The sequence below is a fragment of the Ambystoma mexicanum genome, chromosome 9 (genome assembly GCF_040938575.1).
Source record: "Ambystoma mexicanum isolate Mex_15411 chromosome 9, UKY_AmexF1_1, whole genome shotgun sequence".
Taxonomy (NCBI): domain Eukaryota; kingdom Metazoa; phylum Chordata; class Amphibia; order Caudata; family Ambystomatidae; genus Ambystoma; species Ambystoma mexicanum.
In genome coordinates this window covers 1306597015-1306614361 of record NC_090931.1, presented here as the reverse complement: position 1 = coordinate 1306614361, position 17347 = coordinate 1306597015, and the positions used below count along the sequence as shown (strand labels likewise).

The following is a 17347-nucleotide window of genomic DNA, read 5'->3' as shown; positions in this document are numbered from 1 at the left end:
ATTTTACAGCTTAAATCTCAGATAGATGGGTTTATCGATGAGATTCTGTGAAATGTGCTTATCTAAATTGTACACACACACTATGGCAATAGTTGGGTTCCATTGTTACCTTCAACTGGGTTTCCTCTAATCCCAATATTTTGTTATTTTTGGCAGACTGGGCACTATCCTTATTATTTTCACCATTCCAAGATGGCCGTACTATTCACCATCACTTCTATCTCATATCATGTGACTCTCTCCAGATCACCTGATTTTGAATATGTGCCTTTGCTTTCACAAGAGGGAGCTGGTTTCTACATCCCTCTCATGCTACTGTGACTTTTAGGGTCCCGACAGGTTGACTCAGGTAAGGGTGCTAAGATTGTTTCTTAGCTTCTGTGTTAACATGTCTATATGCCACAGGGAGTCACGTGTAGCTTCCACTGTTTCCTTGCACGTGGTTATGCCCATCAAAGCTACACTTCCCGCAGAGCCTCGGTTGTGCACATGTGCATATGTGATACCTTGGGCGAGAAGGTAGCATGTGGCTGCATAATTGACAGTCTCTTTATACGTTTCTTTACAGTGTTCGCATTGCATCTATACCGGGGCTGTACGCCCCTTGCAGCATTAAATCTCCGATTGTGGAACCTTTAATCATGATTTCTCTATGGTGCTAATACAGGTATCAACTTACCTTCTTTTTGAGCCCGACATTGTCCTGTCACTTTTTTCTTGTGCTTGATGCAGTTTATGCTGTTCACTTTACCTCTAGGATCTACGTGTGAGACTCTTCTGTTTCATCTTTTTTTCAGAACATTTCATGAAGTGAGTTGAGGGTTCCAGGTCACTACTCAGATGCATGGCTGATGGGTTATTATTTTCTCCAAACAAATAATTCTTGTTCAACAAATAATTCTTGTTCCAGAATATTTTAAATTAAGGTACACATATACATTCTTGATTTGATCTATGACTTTCTATCATATTTGTCCTTGTTTCCAATCATTTTTTATTTCTTTTTTAGAAGTATTTGACAGTAATCCATTACCCATTCATCCATGTACCGACACTCCTTTTTGCCCTGAGGAAGGCTTGGCCCTTTTGAAATAGTTTTGGCCTGGTTTAGCCGAAACACAAGTTGGCAATTGACAACTTGCTAAATTTAGTGGCTCCTTTTTCCATTAACTTTCTTGCCCTTATGCCACCACGGACTGGAGACACATGTTAGGTGGTGGGTCAACACACACGTGTGGCCCAAGGTGTGTTTGCTGTTAGGCATTTATGTATGTAATTTTATTGCAGGCTGGTTGTTTATTTCTGAAGTCTATCTTTGGTTCACGGGTGATGGAGGTTTCTCTCATTGCTCTTTTCATTCATTCCTTGGTTGGGTACTGGTTGTTTGGATTGTCATAGTGCACTCATGCACCTCTTATGTACTATACACTATTTTGTCATGTATTCTTGTATGCTTTTTGTATGATCATGTTCATGTGCATTTTTGGTATGAATTCAAAACTGATCCTGTTTCCATATAAATAAATACAATTTTCTTTTTTTTTTTTTAAACTCTGTTTTTAATATGGTTATACTGTGCCAAATTACAGACCTGTCTGCTATTTTCCATGTTTGCATGTCCTATGATGGGCATGTTTGCTATCAGGTGTGACTTTGCATAGCAACAAATTGAATTTAAGCAAGGTGGCAAAGGGTGCCTGGCATGCAGTGTTTCGACATTAGTGGTGTGTAAAGATGTGGTTTTGGTTAGAGTGGAAGGCTGTAAGATTAGTTGAAAAATTAAAATAATATTGACTTGTTGGGTAGCTATGTCGGAGTGCCTTACCTCTGTATAGTCCATTGATGTGACAGCTCGTGTGTTGATGCTCCTGTGTGGAGAACTGGATACTGTACGTGTTGCACAGGGCATGGTCTTTGTTGTTTAGCCATCGATGAGAGAGGTGTCTAGTCAATTGTTTGGGTTCTCACCTGTTTGTTGCAACACTTTCTGATCTCTTTAAGTGCATAGTCACCAGCTCAGGATCAATTTTATTTGCGGAGAGGCTTGGATGGGTCTGGATGTAGGAATTCTGATATTTTCTGATTGGGTACTGTAGACGCTGAGGGCTGTATGAGTTTCTAGTGTCTGGTGATGAGCTAAGTCTTGAGTGCTTTTAATATGGTGAGAGGTTCGTGCAGCCAGCATGCAGATTCCTTTGGGCACCCATTTCCAAAATCTGGTGACATGGTAGCAAAGAGATATTCTCCTTTATGTTGTCTGAGCGTTCTGATGTGGTAAAATACAAAAAAATAATACTGGGCTGTTGGGCTCACCCAGTAAGGTGATCATGGCATTTAGGCCATCCATTTTATTTTAGGATGAAGGGGTTGGGTGGTTCAATTTAAAATGGATAATCAAAGTAAATGTTGATATTCACCGGATGTATGGTAGTTTCTAATCTCAAAGGTGGTGTTATCTTTTTGTTGACAAGATCTTGAGAGGCCAACTTTGTTGCATTCAGGAGCCTCAGTGATATGTATGCATCAGAGTTGAGCTACGCAATTGTGGACTTCCTGCGGTTCTCAAAGGAGGGGTAAATATGCTTCATGCTGTGGATGGGGCAGTTCTGGCATGCTCATACTTAAATTAAACTCTCAGATGTTCGGCTGCCCATCATAAGCAGATGTTTTCATTTGATTTGACTGCATCCATTAATGGTCAATTAATGTTGGGGATATTGTGGATTGAGAGACATACCCATGTTATTAGCTGAAGTATGTGTTCTGTTATTCTGGTTTCATGCACACCACCTTGTCTAACAGGACCCAAAGAGGTAAGACCACATTTACATGTCTGTAGTCACACACTATTAGACCCAGTAACACACCAAAAATGGTTTGGCCCCCCCCAAACTACTGTGTATTGGACTCACACATTGTGTGGGGAAAACATAGATACATACCCTTTCCCATAAGGAAACTGTGGGAGAAATTGTTATTACAATTACCTCAGTTGTCTCAACTCAATACAATACCTTTCTGAATCTATTTCAGAAACCCACAGTTCATGGATTTCCTCAGAGCATGTACAACTGTGCAACTGATGTGATAGTTGCTTCTGAGATCCATTTGATCAGATGGCTGTCCTGCGAAGGTGACATCAAAAGTGTACTTTTAAAAGATGGTGCAGAATGGGCTTATTGCTGTGGCAGGAACGCTTTGCTCTTTCACATTCTCAAAAGGTCTTTCCAATTATACACCTCGGTTGACATCCCGAGGGTGTCATCATGTAAGAGTAAATGATCAAAACCCCTACCCTTTGCTCAGTGATATTTTGGAATCACTTTGAGGATCTTTACAGTTTTCTAAATTGGTTGTGCTGGGTGTTAAGTCCTGGTGATGAGTGGAAGGCCCCAGTTGGACATCATGAGCATCTTGTGAAACCCTTTGGACTATGTAATGACGTTTCAATGTGCCAAAGCTTTAACGATTGCATATTCTCAGATGTTTTAATCATCACGTCTTCCAAAGCGCCAGAGTCATGTATGAGAGGTTTTGGGAAGAATACATAGTAATCCTTTATCTGCAAAGCTTGAGAAATGGGAATTTGAAAAAAAAGGAATAACAAGTTATTATGTTTTTTTCTTTATCCTGTTGGATTGTCTGTGAATACTGTGAATTTTGGAAAGGCTGCCACCATCATGTCATGGCTAATTCTAGCGACTTTAAAACGTTTTTTAATAGGCAATTCATTTACAATTACTCACGCCTTGTGGAAAGGGAGAGACTGGCTCGAACAATGGGAATATTATAGCTGAGAAGGTTCTTCCAAGTGTGTATAAAGCCTTTCACATCTGGTCCAGTTTTGTGTCATCTGAATTCGCCTAAAACACCTATTGTTGGACCAGCAACTAGAACAATTGGAGTTATCTTTGAAGGTTCTGGAAGAGGACTGGGTTCATCATACTATTTACTTTTGTCTCACACATTGACCTCTTGTGCAAATTAATTACTCTGCAATTGATGAAGATAGAGGCACGTTATGAATATAGCCATTTGTTGTTCAGAGCTCGTTCACAATTTCAGTTTCAGACTGACCATAGCAACGTTAATGTGTAATGCCAGATTCAAAGTCAGAATAGTTATCTGGACAGGTGGGCCCTTTTCTCCAATATGCCCAGGAAGATTCATCTCAAGGCAAATGCCCTGCCAAGGCAATTTCCTAAAATATAAAATGGATGTGAACCATTTCAGATTATTTGAACTCCTTACCAAATTTTCAATTTAGCCTGTTCTTTTCTTGTCAGCAGTGATGAAGTCAGTGTTTGCAATCCCGAGGTTTTGTATTGGTTTCACCTTTGCAAAACCTGACCGGAAGCGGTGGGCTCTATAGTTTGCAGCATGACGTGCTTGCGCTCAATAGAGGGGCTGCACTTTGAAGTGTTTTGATACAGCTCCTACTGGGAAGACTGGTGTGAAAGCAAAGTTGCAACTGGCATGATGATATCATCGGTGGCCCACATTATGATGGGATGCCCAGGAATGTGTACATGTTTTCTTCTTGAATGCACACCAGAGTAAATCTTTGCACCAACAGCCTATCGACTTTCTGAGATCCTTGGAGAAAGCGCCAATCAACATAGCTATTATTGTCGAGTCACGCATCTCCGAAATTGGTTATGGTGGGCAAGCTCTCTACAAAGGCACATTGTACACCTTTGAAAGGAATTCCAAAACGTTTTCTGCGATGCTCATATGTTTTTGGTAGAGATGTTTTGGGTCCTTGGCTTTCCACTGAAGATTGCTTTGGGAAGATGTTTGCAGCCGGCGTGAAAATCTGGGGAGTGCTATATAAATGTACTGGCATTGTTCTGTTCTTGACACACAGGGGAGTCTGAGGGTGTTAATTCCCAGAGTGCAGTTCGCTTATCATATTTGTCTTCATTCTTGTACTCAAGTGTTGCCTTTCTTCTGTTTGTATGGTGTGCATCTGCAGATCTTTCAGGATGTATTGTCTCCTCTGTAGAGGGCACTAACGCTGGTATTTTTCTATGGGAATTTCTGCAAATGCATAGGGCCAGGGCAGAGAATGACGGCTAATCAAAATAAGGGCGTGACAGGTTTTCTTTCGTTGCTCAGAATTAGGCTGTTGTTGACCAGGTTTACTCATCCTACAGGTGTTGCTTACTCATTTTTGGGAATAAAGTTGACTCAATAGGATTCTGGAAAAGTTTTCAAAAACGGTCTGAGAAATCTTGTGGCTTTTCCGGTCCCATCCATTATTTCATCCTTCTGTTTAAGCTTGTCATTCGGGTATCATATTATACCTGTGCACGGTGAGGCGCATATTTTCTGCGCACATCGATATCTTCTGTTCAGCCTTTAGCATCAGGGACGACGTGACACCAGGGTGTTCGGAACTCCGAATAGCATGGTGTCCTCAGACAGCGGGGCTAACCTGTGCAGAGTGTGGAATGGGTGCTGTTTTGCTACTGATGGAATTCATCTGTATGTGGGGGCTCTGTCAAGGTGTTCTTATGGAAGAAGGTTGTATGTGCTATCCATCACAAGGTGTCTGCCACAAAATGCTTTCTTCCCTTAAAGTATGTTGCTTTGGAGTGCCCCATTTGAAGAGAACAGACCAGCAAATGCCCCCTTCCGGTTACATGGCTCAGCTGGGTATTGAAGGACCTGGTGACACATTTGTCTTCACTGCCAGGTTTAACGCTGGACTTCTTGATTTGATACTCAGTTTCTCATCCACTGGTCTCTGAAATGCAAGGTGGATCTTAGCCATAGTTCTGGTTTTACCTTCTGCCTGGTGATTTTCCCCCTGATTAATGGCATCCCCTTTGTGACTTTTGTTTTTCTCTTGGATGCAGAGTTGCATGAGAAGCTCTGTGGAACACCTTCACATTCCTTTACACCAAGAAGAAGGTGGGTACATTGATTCGGCATAATACTGGCAAGAATAAGGACAGAGAGCGGGGAGCTGTTATGTGCAGTGGTGAACACTCTGAACACCTGGGTGAATGTGGTCTCCGTTGTGTGGAGGCCTGGAATCCTGACATGATGGTACTGAAAAGGTTGGGGTTGAAGAGGGTAAGTTAATTAAATCCTCCTTATATTCGTTAGAGGTTTTGGAAATGAAGAGGAGGGGCAGGACAGTAGTTAAGTGATTTATAGGGGTCTACTTGGGTTTCATGAGTAGGAGGAGGACCAAGACAGATATGAGCCATTGTTGAAGTTTATAAGATATACATACTAGTTAAAGAACTAGGCAATAATGAAACTCCTTTTATGCCTGAAGGCCCAAAGTTTAAGCCAGGAATTCAAGGCTTAGCTTCTTATCCTCCTGAAGTTGATGAACGCATACATTTGAATTTATAATGAATAGCGTGTATAAGCGGATGTTTCGCGACCCCGATTGATCAATCTGCGGGCTATACCAACCGGTATAGCCCACAGATAGATTACAGCCCGTAGTTAGGGTTTAAAGTGTTACCTAATCCCGTGGAGCTGGCGGCCGTCGTGTGAGCCTGTAAAGTGGACGCGTTGGTCGGCGTGTTATTGGGGAATGGAAAGAGTTAACTTTACGTTCCGAAATACACGTTCCAAGACCAACGTGTGCCCTGTAGCGCTGGCCATGGAAACACAGAAAGGAAGAGGAAGGAAACGCTTTCCGTTTTCATGTTACAAGGAAAGCGTTTCAGAAGTTGAAAGGCGCAGACATGTGCTGCATTGTACTGGAATGTTGAACGTTTAGAAAACTTTTTTTTTGTTGCCGGCACCTAATTGCGAGAGAATCGTGCGGGCAGCTCTTCACGTTGATTGGTGAATGGAAATGGGAATGGGAATGGAGAGGAAGGGCACAGAAATGTAAGTGCATACCCTGCTAAATGAATGTATGTGCAGATACCGCTTGCAAATGTTTAGCAACTGCATTGTAGTGTGGAGTAAATGGTAGCTTAAATTTGTGTAGTGGGGGAAAAAAGAAAACACACTTGAAATAAGGTTAATTATAAAAGGGGGCAGGCATACCCGCATCATGATTCCACTTTAAAAACATACTCCTCCCACCCTAGCACCTTCCACCACCCTGTAAAATAATTAGACATGTTAAATTGAAGTACAAAAAAATTCTGCAACATTTATTTACCATTTTGCAATTTTCTGTACTTCAATTAAACGTGTAATTTATTCAACTTTAATTAAACATGGCTCGGGCCGTACCGGGCGTTATGGTCCCTCATACCTCGTCTTCAGGGACCATAACGCCCGGTACGGCCCTCGCTGCAGGTCTATAACACTTTGTTAATAACTTACAGATTTCAGGAACTGAAAACTCAGCTTTTCATTTCTTTTGCGAGGATACAATTAGAAGCTATAATGCTGTTTGAATGAGGCCAGTGAGTACCTACAAGACCCAATGATCACCCTGCAAGTCAAAGGTTCAAATGTAAGCAGTGATTATTCACCACTTCATTCTTCGGAGGTGGATACAGTGATTTCTATTGAGTTGGGCAATCATTCTACCTATTTGTTCTTAACATCAATGACTGACTGAGGGAATCATCCTTTTGAAGTGGACAACAAAAGCAGCATTATGCTAACTCTATGAACTCTATCATTAACCAGCAAACAATAGATACAATTGGAGAGGAATGCCTAGACCTTTCATGCTTCCAAAATCAATACAAGGATTAGGTGACAAAATTGTTTATTAATCTGTTGGCCACAGGCTTATAGTCAGAGAGGGCACATCCATCTGTTAATTCTTATGGAGTGTATGAAATGTTAATCATTTAATTAAGAAATATGAACACCGATATTTAAACCGTAACATTTAATTAAGCAATATTCCCCGAGCGGCAGGGGCATTACTGACTCAGGTAATGCCCCGGGGCCATAGTTATAGGCCCCGAGCGTAGCGACGGCCTTAACGAAGACCCTGTAGCATTACCAGAGTCGGTAATGCCCCCGCCGCAAGGGTTATATAGCTATTAGTACACTGGCCTGCAAAAACTGCGTGACCAGGGCACTCCGTTTTCCCTTTCCATGGCGGCCATCGGGAGCGGACACGCTGGAAACATAAGTGTTCCCAGCGCGTCCGCTCCCGAAAAAGGATCAAAAAGAAGGTAAGTGGGGTTGGCAGGGCGGGAGTGGGAAGGGAAAAAAAAAAAAAAAACCTGCGTCCCAGGCGAGGGACGAGGGAAGCCTCCAGCCGTGTGGAGGCGCGGAGCGGGGATGGCCCCGCTCCGTGTCTCCACACGGCTGGAGGCTTCCCTCGTCCCCCTCTGGGGACGCAGGAACAAGAAGGTAAGTAGGTAAATTGGGGGGGCGGTGGGAGGGAGGGAAGGGATTAACAACAAAATAAAATACTTACCCCAGTCCCCGGCAGGGGGCGAAGGCAGGCTCTCAGCCACGGGGAGGCTCGGAGCGGGGATGGGCCCGCTTCGAGCCTCCTCATTGGCTGAGGGGCTGCCACGTCCCCCGCCGGGGACAAAGGCCGTGGAATCCCGACGGGGGGATTCCCGGCCTGGCAATGACTCGGCGAGGGCCAACCAGAATGGCTCTCTCATTCTGATTGCGCCCTCGCCGGGTACTAATGCAATTTAGAACCTGTTGATTAAACTGCACCTGGAACTTTCTTTTCAGTATCTGCCCAACCTTCCACACTAACCTACAGGCTTTATTAACCTGAAAATAGGGATTAACCAAATTAAAATGTCAGAAAAACAGACAGGTTCTTTCGTATTTACGAAAAAGGAAAATTATCCAGGCCTCTCACCTATTATTGTTAACCACAGGGCACAGCAATGAGGGATTTTCATAGGACATGTGCATTCTAACAGCTTTGCTTCTTTTTAACTCACCTCTTCACCGCGGTGTAATCCCACTTCACAAGCAACCTTATTTTATAGTGGTGGAAGGGAAATGTCATAGGGCAGAATTTAACTTTTTCACCCAGTCTTAGTATAAACTGTGTTTTTGTTACATGTTATCACCCTCAAAGAAATGGACAGAACGAGAGAATAATCCAGCATCGGACACGTTCAATGTTGTATTTTTACTTTGGAAGTGACTGGTTGGATTTCCTACCTTCAGCAGACTAGTCATAACATAGCACTCAATATTGATGCCCTCAGATGTCACTCATTCTTTCACCTTATTTTACCATCATTTCAACTTACCTTTTCCCCCACCATAAACATTACACATGCCCGAAAGAATTTGTTAAATGAATCCATTAAGGTTCTGTGGTACTAAACAACTGTTAAATTGCTAAAGATATTACATAACCTCTGCCAGGTTTCAAGACAGGGAAAGATTGTGCAGCCACATTTCTGTTTTGCTCCCAGATCTTGGGTATCGAGAGGGACTACCAGCAGCCTCATCGCACACCACAGGCCTCCTTCTCTGGAGTGGGTGCGGAGGGGATTTGTGCAGCAAAAATCTGGGACCTTCCTCAAAGTGCAGCTTCTTTAAGAATAATTTCCTGACCCTCTGGCTTCTTGCATCAGTGAATGTGAAAGCCTCTAAAATACACCTTAGATTGCTTTGAGACATACAACTCCTTTCCCAGTGAGGCAGCACTTGCAGTAGTATTACCAAAGTATAAAGAGTTCTTGCATGTGGGTTTTAATTGCTCAACTCAGTAAGAGAAGCGGCACTTCTTACTAGGAGAAAGGGGATACAGATTATCCCTAAAACCTCTCAAAGGTGAGGGGGCAACTCCTCGCCCGGACACTTCATTTTTTAATTCCATTTCAATACTTTGACACACCTTTGGAGGACAATTAAGGTACACTATGTAAACATTAATTGTTATTTGCATTAATTATTTGCCAAAGCAAATGCTGATGGTTGGGAATATTACAAAAACAGCAGTGTAGAAACACATTACTTCTGTAGCCTCAGGTTTTCTAATTGACAGCTAGCCCCCTTAATTAAATTTATGTAGATGGATTATTTTAAATACAGTCTTCAGTTGAAAGTTGGTGAACGCACAGGAAGCTCTCCATAACTTCTGTTCAGCTAAGATCCTACCAACAGGTAAGATTTTGGGCTCCCTTGGAAAAGTAAGGCTTCTGAGCTTACCCTAAACATAATTCACCCAGGCTCTGCGGTACCACCTCTGTGAATGAAAACCCACAAGAGAGTATATCTTTTAGCTGCACTCAGTCCTGTTGCGCTCTTGCTTAAGAAATCTAATTTGTCAAACCTGATTGAGCTTTTAATAATCAAAAATGATGGATGAGCAGGAACTTGATTGATGTAACAAGTCTATTTCAGGCATATCAGCTATCAATGAAGGATTTTTTTTTATTAAACCGGACAAAGAAAAGATGAAAGGTTAAAAACTTTCTTTTCATTGACAAATTTGAGACACTGAGTTTTCATGAGAGTTGTGTTTAAGATCATTCTTATCCTCCTTCAATGCTACCCTCATTCTTACCTGAATGCTCCCATTTATGCTTACCTTGATGGAACACTCATGAATTAATGACTCACCTTACTTTAATGTACACTTGATTATATCAAATATCTCTTTGGTAAGTCTGCTCGCTTTAGACATTGCATTGACATTAAATTAAATATGACTTTTGCCACACCTCCAGGGGACATCATTATAAACTCGCATGCACACACTCACAATCGTGCACACAAACAACTCCCGGTTAGCACTTTCCCAACAAGGGGTTTGTGTCCTTCCATCAATAAAATTGGAGTCAGCAATGGGTGTTCCAATGTCATGCTATGCTGTTCTATTTATTTAGAAAGAGTGGATGACTACAGATGTAGTGACCTCATTTATTTCAATCCTGATGACCGAACAAACTGGAAAATGCTAGCATTTTGTGTATTACAGTAAAAAAAACAACAACAATAAAACGCTGCCTCAGCACATTTAGAACAAGTGAGAGAAAAGCTCTGTACACACATAAGTCAGTTTGAAACCCTTACCTAATAAGGAGCCGTGACAATACTGTGGTTTTTAAAAGATGGGCTTGTACCCACTGCAAGGGGGGAAAAAAGACATGCTTGCATCTTAAACCAAGCAACATGAAAAGGAGGCGGGTATCAAAACCCATTGTGCAACCCACCATACCGGGTAGGACCCAACACATTGCAAACCCAAGTAAAACACATAAGACTACAGCAGGTAATATGAAACATTCAAAATGTGTTATTCTGTATGACTGCATAACATAACAATTCATTTGATCATTTTGTTCTCATAAGAACTAACTTAAGTAATATTTGTAGGGGGTACAGCCTTACATTAGAACACAGAAAAGTGGAAAATAAAGAATACAATACAAATATATATATAATTGGAATGCTATGCAGAAATTGGAAAGGTATTATTGTTAGGAGGATGCATATCAGGTAACGGCATCTAGTAGAAGCCTTTGCGCAGGAAATACAAATGCAGAAGCACTAGTTGTGTAAGTGTAAAGCAAAGTCTCTGTGCAATAATTGTTTCATTGATACAAAATAATCACAGTTCTTCCATTTAAGGCCACGCCCTTCCCCCCAAAAAAGCCCAAGACTAAATTGGACTGTGCGTTACGCAAAACTCTTTGGAAATAACTCGATATGAAGAACAATGTAAAGCACTCTATTTGTGTAGGCTACTCCAGCCCGTGTCCTTCTCGAGAGGTATCAGTTGAAACCTGTTTGGTGTCCCCAAATCAAGGAATTCAGATCCCGCTGGGCACAACGTTATCCTGGGTTTGCCCACGCAAAAGCCTACGTATGGATGATGAGCCATTCTGGTCTCCACAAACTTTAAGTGATAGGTAGGTGAGCGCTTGATCGCCCGCATGGGTTCAAAGAAACTGACTGCTCAGCTTGCGTAGAGAACGCAAGTCTTCGCTATAAATATAGGAACCAAGAGCAGATAATCTAGGTCCCCAGAAAGGTTGATGGCCCCAAAAGGCTGCCATTGCGCATTGCGGAGGGATAAGCAGGACTTTCATAAGACACGTGAAGGGGCCAAGGTTGTAAACAGCACAGGCATAGAGAAGAACGGTCTAGTGCTCATCCACATCAACAAGTGCTTAACACAAGGTGACATCAGGTAAATGTGTGTATAACTTGGAGGAGTTAGCAGAAGGCGTGATATAAATAGTAGCATTAGAAGTAACAGTCATAGTGATAGTCATAGCACATGCAGCACATGTACTCGACATATAAATATTATTAGCAGTGGTGGTAAAATTAGTAGTACCAGCAGCAGCAACACTAGTAGAAATTGTACAAGTTGTACCACTGGGGTAGCAGTAGTATCAATACTCTTCTATTGTCAGAGAGAACAGTGTAAAGCAACATGTGGTTTCACCGAACATCAAGACTCGATCTTTGGGATCAGTGCTTAGTGCGGAAGAACAATAGTAGCGTATGCAGGAACTGCAGTACACACCCAGAAGTCATAATGGGTGGACAATGCACGCTTTGAGCATTGGCTTCTAGCATGAACCTAAACCTGCCTGTTGCAGACTTTAATTCTGGCGGTGTTGACTCAGTTCTTCATCCTTTGGAAATTGATAAATTGATTATCTTTAAATTTACAGAAGCGTGAGGAATCTGGCATGAATCACCATATATGAAACACCTGACATCATGATTGTTGTGGGAAACAAATCAGGTTAGACAGGACTACTAATATGATGCTTTCTGTAGGAAAATACTCCTACTGCAAACAAAAAGTGCATTTTTAGGAACCTCTTAATGGGTAATAAATTAAATAACCATTAACTTCCCTATGCATGTTTAAATAATCTGAATTTCTTTGTATAAAGACACTTTGATAATATTGGGAATGCAGTTCTGTATTACCGTTGTATTGGTAAATCATTCACTTAAAAAAAAAGAATTGCGAGAATATTTCTGGAAATTCGATTTCTTGACCACAGCGGGTAACCCGGAATAATGCCCTTTGATCGATCAAGCAGGTAACAACTGATCAAACTGCAAAAACAAACTTGCAATCCCAAATATATTCATTTATCACACTAGGTGCTGTTAATAACTTGCTTAACAGAGCCATTGAGATACAGTCCCTTGTGGCGGCATGTGATGATTTTCTTCTCTCCTGAAAGTCTTCTTTGACTACTCTTCCTCCTCTTCCTCCTCTTCTTCCTCCTCCTCCTCCTCCTCCTCCTCCTTGCCCATCACTTCCACGATGAGCTCTGCAGTGCAAGATACTTCGCCCAGGCTGTTGACAGCCTTGCAGGTATATTTGGCATCATCGTCCCCACAAACTTCTGAAATAGTCAGAGAACAGATCCCGTCTTCGTCATAGTCAATCTGGAAGTGGCGGGACTCTTTGATTGGCAGCTCGTCCTTGTACCAGATAACTTCAGGGTCAGGGTAACCTGTAACGAAAGAGGTTATTAACAAGTGTAAATATCTTGCCAGCAACATACAAGATACTCAAAAGTAGCAATGTGGGTCTTTCAAATTGAGTTGCAAACAACATACATGAAAACTGAAAACAAACAGAAACATCATGCAGCGTACAACCGATTGTTCGCCCCACCAGTTTTATGTCTGTCACAAATTTGCCTAAACAGAAACATTAAAAAAACAAAGTGGGGTCTGGGAATCTCTCTACCAGCACAAACACAGCCCAATGACCTGTTCTTGGGTGACTAACCCCTAGGAGAGACTCTACCAAGTCTTTAGCTCACTGTCCCTTTCACAGAGAAGACATTTCCCTGCATATCAGCCTTTGTCCTGCCCAGGGGCAGTCCAGCACCGAAATGCTGGGCAATTCTCCTCTGAACAAGAGTACCAACAGTAACCCCATACACGTGTTTCAGCCTGGAGTCTCTCCCAGGGTTTATTCACCCAATAACAGGTCATTGGGCTGTGTACGTGCTGGTAGAGAGGGGAAAAGTATCCTTCTCTTTGGCCCTACTGGCATTCTTTAATATCACTATTGAAATGCTGGTGGAATACGGAGAAAAATTAGATACATAGGGCCTCATTACGACCCAGGCGTTAACCATGGTGCTATTAGCGCCATGGTTGATGCCGGATTCCGCCATGATGAATGGCAGAATTACCGCCCCATTTCAAGGCTGGCGGGTGGTAATTCACCACTGGCCGTTCCCCATTCCCATTCTTGCCCCCATAGGGCTCAATGGAAATGGGGAAGGTAGTAATTACGGCACCGCAAATTGCGGTACCGTAATTACCTCCAAGGTGCCTTTGCGGGTCCCTTCCTTAACGGCTGGTAAAATCAGCCGTTATGGTAGGGACCCCGTTAAGGGACCTCATAATTGGATGGTAAGGGATTACCGGCACCAGTGCCCTTACCGGTACCGGTAATCCCTTACCGCCTGGGTCATAATGAGGGCCATAGTGCCTTAAGGGCTGAGGCCCTCATGAAACCAAGGGATGTATTTTAAAAGATGACTCAAGAAACTACTGGAACAATTTTATTCTCCTGTTTAGTTTATGGACCCAAATAATGATTAGAGTTGTTTTTTTTCTCTTCCTTTCTTCTTTTTTCCCTTAATCGTGCTTGGAATAGACTTTTTCTTTTTTTGTTTATTAAGTCTTCCTTTTCTCTCCTTCTCTTTTTCTCTTTTCTTTATATTTTGGAATTGTTTTTATAATGAGGAGACAAATGAATTGTGTTTTCTCTTTGTTTCATATGTTGATATTTTTGTATTTGTATTTATTGTATTTATATAGCTATGTTATGGTAAAGGTTTTGTTTTTAAACCATATACCTATAAGTAAAAAGAAAAAAAAAAGTCATGACCACTCTTCTAAGCGTTCTATGACCTTAAACAACTGAATGGCTTTGTTTAGTGATGGTTCTATTAGTGTGAAAAGAAGGGCAGTCCTCTGTGATAAGACCATTACAGTCTATAAGCTTGTAACTAAATATAACACTTGCAACTTGACCAGCACATCTATATGATCAAATCAAATTCTTTGTGCATAGGTCAGTGATCCCCCAGCCGTTGATTTCTAGAGCGCGTATCGTACTGGCTTTGTGAGTCCGTTTTGAATTGACAATTCAAGTCGCCCGCAACAATGACCAAGCCAGAATTCACTTGATTACAAAGGCAAAAATATGGGCAATCGCATCATCAAAAACCTGTATTGCACCGTCTAAGTGTCAAAGGTAAATGTTCAATATGAACAAGTAATACCAGAAACAAGGTCTTTGCACGTGACCTCTAATGACGTAGAGACCCATAGTACAAGGCCCCTGATGGAAGCCCTTTAGAAGCTTTTACATTATAAAGTGTGGTAGCCAGGCTTGTGGATTGGTTACATTGACCATGTTTCCTCCAAACAAGTTACCTGGTAGCCTTCTATAAAATCATGCCAGTCACCCTCTGAGAGAGTGCGCCTCACACCAGATATATTCCATGACCGAAAAGTAACCAGTCAAAGTCAATTACATAGTAAAAGGTGCATTTTCTTCCTTTTCAGTAAACAAAGTCTCCAAAGGGGGTGCAATGTCGCATTCAAGCATTATTAGCAGAGTTTCAGGATTAACAACTGACTCTTTGTGGGTTTGTGCTGGGACTACTGACTCTGTATAATAAATGACATGTCTTGCAGAAAGGTGAGATGATTTAAGGAAACTAGAAAGGCCTTTGTGGGGGCAGTACTGACACAGTTAAATATTTGACTCTGTATTTGGCTAGGTCCTAATTCTATAGGCAGCAGCCCCTCTAGGAGGTACAGATCTGTAAGCACAATTTGAATTATGTCCCACTCTGGCATACTCACATCTGAGTAATGTTTGGCCAATTATCTGATCCTATGATTACCAGGCAACCCTTTTTATGGAGGAGCCAATGTGTACATTTATTAATTAGTGCATCAGTGTGCTCTTTAGTACCTTGTGAATGTTTGGGCACTCCAGTCATGAAGACTGATCTATTCTGAATATATCAATTAAATAATGGAGGGTCATCATTCCCTTTACAAACATGTGGGTCACATTTAATTACTGGTAAAAGACCTGAGATAAGGTGCATTGAGGCGATGTCGATTGGTTACAGGCTTTTCTTGTATTGTTGTTTCTCTTTACCTGCGCCACACATACACTGGGAATCCTGACTCTCATCCTGCAAAGGCTTAATAACAGCACAGTAATGGGGAATAGTTGTCTTACGAGCCCCATTTTGCTTACTTGTTAAAATACTTTGCTCCTGCTTAGACAAAGAGGTAGCGCATGGAGCTTTAAGAGCAGTCTGCACAGTGGGTCTTAAGGTGCATTTGCGATCAGAGAAAAGATCCTTACCGCCGCGTTCAAACAGTTAACCACTTACTTTTTCAAAAACAATGTCCGTCAGACTTGTTAAAAATCCAGGGCCCTTTCAGAAATTAACCTAGAATGCCGATCAGATATTTAAATCCTCCCTTGTCACTTTGTACCTTAGAAGGGACATAACTAAAGGCGTTAAAAAAAGGGTTTTGGGCAAACCGTTATCTTGATCAGATTGACCTTGCCACCAAGGGTCAAATTACACATTTCCCACCTCTCACAGTCATACTCAATTGTGTTCATGTTGAATTTAATGTTTTGTGACCAAACCACATTTGCTTTTGACCTAATTTTCACACGAAGATCCGTAAAGACATTTGAACACCATCTAATCTTGCACTTGTTGAGAAGTCCACTGCGGCAACTCTCTGAGATGAGCATTGAGTCTGTCTGATGTTTAACTTGTATTCAGTGACACTGCAGTAATGACCAATTAATTGTGAAGCTATGGAAATAGAGATGTCAGTGTCATTGATCACAAAGAGAACATCATCAACGTATGCCAGTAACTTACACTCAACATCCATAAAGGCACTTCCGACCGAGGCTCTGTCCCTCGATTTTTGACTGCAGCAAAGTTTCCAAAGTTAAGAGAGATATTGGGCAACTCTGGCTGCCTCATCTGCTCAGTAAGGATTTCTCAGAGATCTCATAGTGAAGGAGGACCTTGGTGCTGAAGCCCACATAAATTATGCTTACTGGATCAAAAAACAGGTTTCAGCAGCCACATTGATGCAGTGACTGTCACATAAAGCCCTGCTGATCCTATCTAAAGCCTTGGCCCTGACCAGGCACAAGGAAAGAGTGGGGGCATCAGACTGTTACTCTCAAAGTTTGCTAATCCATTGAATTTCTTAATAATGCCTGAATGGTCCATATGCACCAGCTTTGGTAAAGTGTTGGCCAGCCTGTCCGCCACGACCTTTGTCAACATCTTTAGATCCATCTTCAAGAAGCAGATAGGCCATTGATTCTCATGTTACACAAGCCCTTGGCCATCTTAAGAATTAACATCAGGCCAGATTCTATAGACATTGTGGGGAATTCCATTAAACAAAT

At 41.9% G+C, this 17347-nt stretch overlaps 1 protein-coding gene across 4 annotated transcripts in view; it reads right to left on the bottom strand.

Moving 5' to 3' along the window:
- Positions 1-10719: 10719 nt before the first annotated feature.
- Positions 10720-17347, bottom strand: part of MYLK (myosin light chain kinase) — a 1914870-nt gene continuing 1908242 nt past the window's right edge. For all 4 annotated transcript variants that reach the window (XM_069616671.1, XM_069616673.1, XM_069616672.1 and 1 more), the window contains one exon: positions 10720-13364. In XM_069616671.1, the coding sequence (XP_069472772.1) occupies positions 13099-13364 (266 nt within the window). In that variant the 3' untranslated portion in view covers positions 10720-13098. The remainder of the gene's footprint in view (positions 13365-17347) is intronic.